The sequence below is a fragment of the Chrysochloris asiatica genome, unplaced genomic scaffold, assembly GCF_000296735.1.
Source record: "Chrysochloris asiatica unplaced genomic scaffold, ChrAsi1.0 scaffold00548, whole genome shotgun sequence".
NCBI classification, from domain to species: Eukaryota; Metazoa; Chordata; class Mammalia; order Afrosoricida; family Chrysochloridae; genus Chrysochloris; species Chrysochloris asiatica.
This window is the reverse complement of record NW_006409066.1, coordinates 372552-375375: the sequence shown is the minus strand read 5'-3', so window position 1 is coordinate 375375 and position 2824 is coordinate 372552. Positions and strand designations below refer to the sequence as shown.

The following is a 2824-nucleotide window of genomic DNA, read 5'->3' as shown; positions in this document are numbered from 1 at the left end:
AAAAAAAAGTATGCCTACCTCGAGAAAAAGGGTGAAACTTTATGGCTGCTGGGTGAGCCAAAATTTCAGGAGATCAGCAAGCCGTCACTTGGACCTCTGAGCCCTGAAAAGGGGTGTTTTGAAAACAGAATCGCTGCCCCCCTATCACTTTCTGCAAGGAGCAAACCCGTCTTTATGGAACTCTGAAGGGAAAAAAATAATAACTAAACATGGGCAAAGGAGATCCTAAGAAGTCAAGAGGCAAAATGTCATCCTATGCATTTTCTGTGCAAACCTGCGGAGAGGAGCACAGGAAGCACCCAGATGATTCAGTCAACTTCTCAGAATTTTCCAATAAGTGCTCAGAGCGGTGGAAAACCATGTCTGTTAAAGAGAAAGGAAAATTTGAAGACGTGGCAAAGGAGGACAGGGCCCGTTATGAAAGAGAAATGAAAACCTATATCCCGCCTAAAGGGGAGAGAAAAAAGAAGTTTAAGGATCCCAATGTACCCAAGAGGCCTCCTTCGGCCTTCTTCTTGTTTTGTTCGGCGTATCGCCCCAAAATCAAAGGCGAGCATTGTGGCCTATCCATTGGTGATGTTGCAAAGAAACTGGAAGAAATGTGGAATAACACTGATGTTGATGAAAAGCAGCCTTATAAGCAGAAGGCTGCTAAAGTGAAGGAGAAGTACGAAAAGGATACCGCTGCCTAAGGGGCTAAAGGAAAGCCCGATGCAGCCAAAAAGGGAGTCGTCAAGGCCGAGAAAAGCAAGAAAAAGAAGGAAGAGGAGGAAGATGAAGAAGTGGAGGAAGACGAAGAAGATGAAGATGAAGAAAGATGATGATGATGAATAAGTTGGTTCTAGCGCAGGTTTTTTTTTTTGTTGTTGTTTTTTTTTTTTGTCTATAAAGCATTTAAACCCCCTGTACACAACTCACTCCTTTTAAAGAAAAAAAAAAAAAAATGAATTGAAATGTAAGGCTGTGTAAGATTTGTTTTTAAACTGTAGTGTCTTTTTTTGTATAGTTAACATACTACCGAATGTGTCTTTAGCTAGCCCTGTCCTGGTGGTATTTTCAATAGCCACTAACCTTGCCTGGTACAGTATGGGGGTTGTAAATTGGCATGGAAATTTAAAGCAGGTTCTTGTTGGTGCACAGCACAAATTAGTGATATATGGGGATGGCAGTTTTTGTTTTGTTTTGTTTTGTTTCATCTTCAGTTGTCTGATGCAGCTTATATGAAATAAATGTTCTATTAACTGAATAGCACTCTGTAATTGTAAACAAAAAAGTTGCAGCTGTTTTGTTGACATTCTGAATGCTTCTAAGTAAATACAATTTTTTTTATTAAAAAAAAAAAAAGTATGCCTACCTCAAAGAACAAATTCAATTGCAAAAATAGTGCAAATCTATGGAATGCAAATAGATACTGATCTGGCTACTGCTTTTGGAGTCACAGTTTAGGATTATTGGTCAGGAACTAACAGTTCCTACTAGTGAAATCACTACACCTGGATGGTGAAATTAAAATGGAAAACTAATTAGTATTGATCTTGGAGAATAGAACCATAGTTTGGAATTAGCACACTTTGTGAGAAATCAATGATTTACTCCTGCCAAATAGAGAGAGCACTACAATAGATAAAGTAACTGTTTAAACTTTACCCTCTAAATGGCGTTCTCCATAAGAGCTCTCTGGAAATAGGCCCCTTATATACATTATACATGAGATAGAAGTAGCAAAGAGTTTCTTCACCATTATCAATGACTCATGCTCATTAGTGATTTGGGATGGGAAAATTGTTTCCTGAAAAAATAAAAACAAATGTGAAAGAAATTAGTATTCTTTAATACATTCAGTCCATCACATCAGATTTTAAATCTGCATGGCACTTAACAATAACAACCTTCATAGCACTGTAGGATGAAAATCACAGGTCAGCAGTTCAAACCCACCAACTGCTCCTTGGAAACCCTATCTATACAGGGTCATTATTAATCAGAATCCACTCACAATGGCATTTAACAACAAACTTTTGTTGACTCAGTTCAAACACATAGCAACCCTCACTTTGCTTGCTCTGTCACGTTTATATGACACTTGCTAGGGTGGACTTGGAAATCTGGGGACCTGAAACAAAGCCACCTATGTTTACCTCCCTCCCTCTGGGATGTGCAGAAAATTAAGCCTGTCCTGCCACCACCTGGAGCTTTGCCTCAATAAGAAACTCCTTTGTTGTTGTTGCTATGCCATCATAGCGACCCTATGCACAACAGAATTAAACACTGTCTGGTCAAGGGCCAGCCTCACAATTGTTGCCATGCTTGAGCCCATTGATGCTGCCACTTTGCCAATTCATCTTGCTGGAGGTCTTCCTCTTTTTCTCTGACACTCCATCTTAGCAAACATGGTATTCTTCTACAACAAATAGTACCCCCTGACAATAGGTCCGAAGTATGAGAGACAAAGTTAGGCCACCGTGGCCTCCAAGGAGCACTCTGCCTGTACTTCTTCCAACACAGATCTGTTTGTTCTTTTGGCAGCCCATGGCACTTTTAATATTATCCTCCAACACCATAACTCAAAAGACCGACTGTTTTATCCTGTAATCTACCCAACCTTCCCACCACCTGGATCTCTGTTCCTCTACATTTACATCCTTTTACATTGTCATTGTTTTGCCCTCCCAGATCCTCTGTTCTTTTAATTTTATTCTGTTCTTGACTCTTCCATTTGTCGACTTGAGTTCAGGTTGATGCTGCCACGTATGTCATTCTGTAGCTGTTGTCTGTTATTATTGGTTCTCAGTCCACAGAACTTCCTTTAGGATGTTTTTCATAG

At 39.8% G+C, this 2824-nt stretch overlaps 1 protein-coding gene and 1 pseudogene across 1 annotated transcript in view; one reads left to right on the top strand and one right to left on the bottom strand.

The window, feature by feature from the left end:
- LOC102834820 (HORMA domain-containing protein 2-like) overlaps positions 1 to 2824 on the bottom strand; it is an 82887-nt gene that overhangs the window by 36373 nt on the left and 43690 nt on the right. Inside the window, exon 2 of the mRNA XM_006877654.1 lies at positions 1648 to 1789. Coding sequence (XP_006877716.1) covers positions 1648 to 1789 — 142 coding nt within the window. The remainder of the gene's footprint in view (positions 1 to 1647; positions 1790 to 2824) is intronic.
- LOC102831352 lies at positions 210 to 834 on the top strand (annotated as a pseudogene).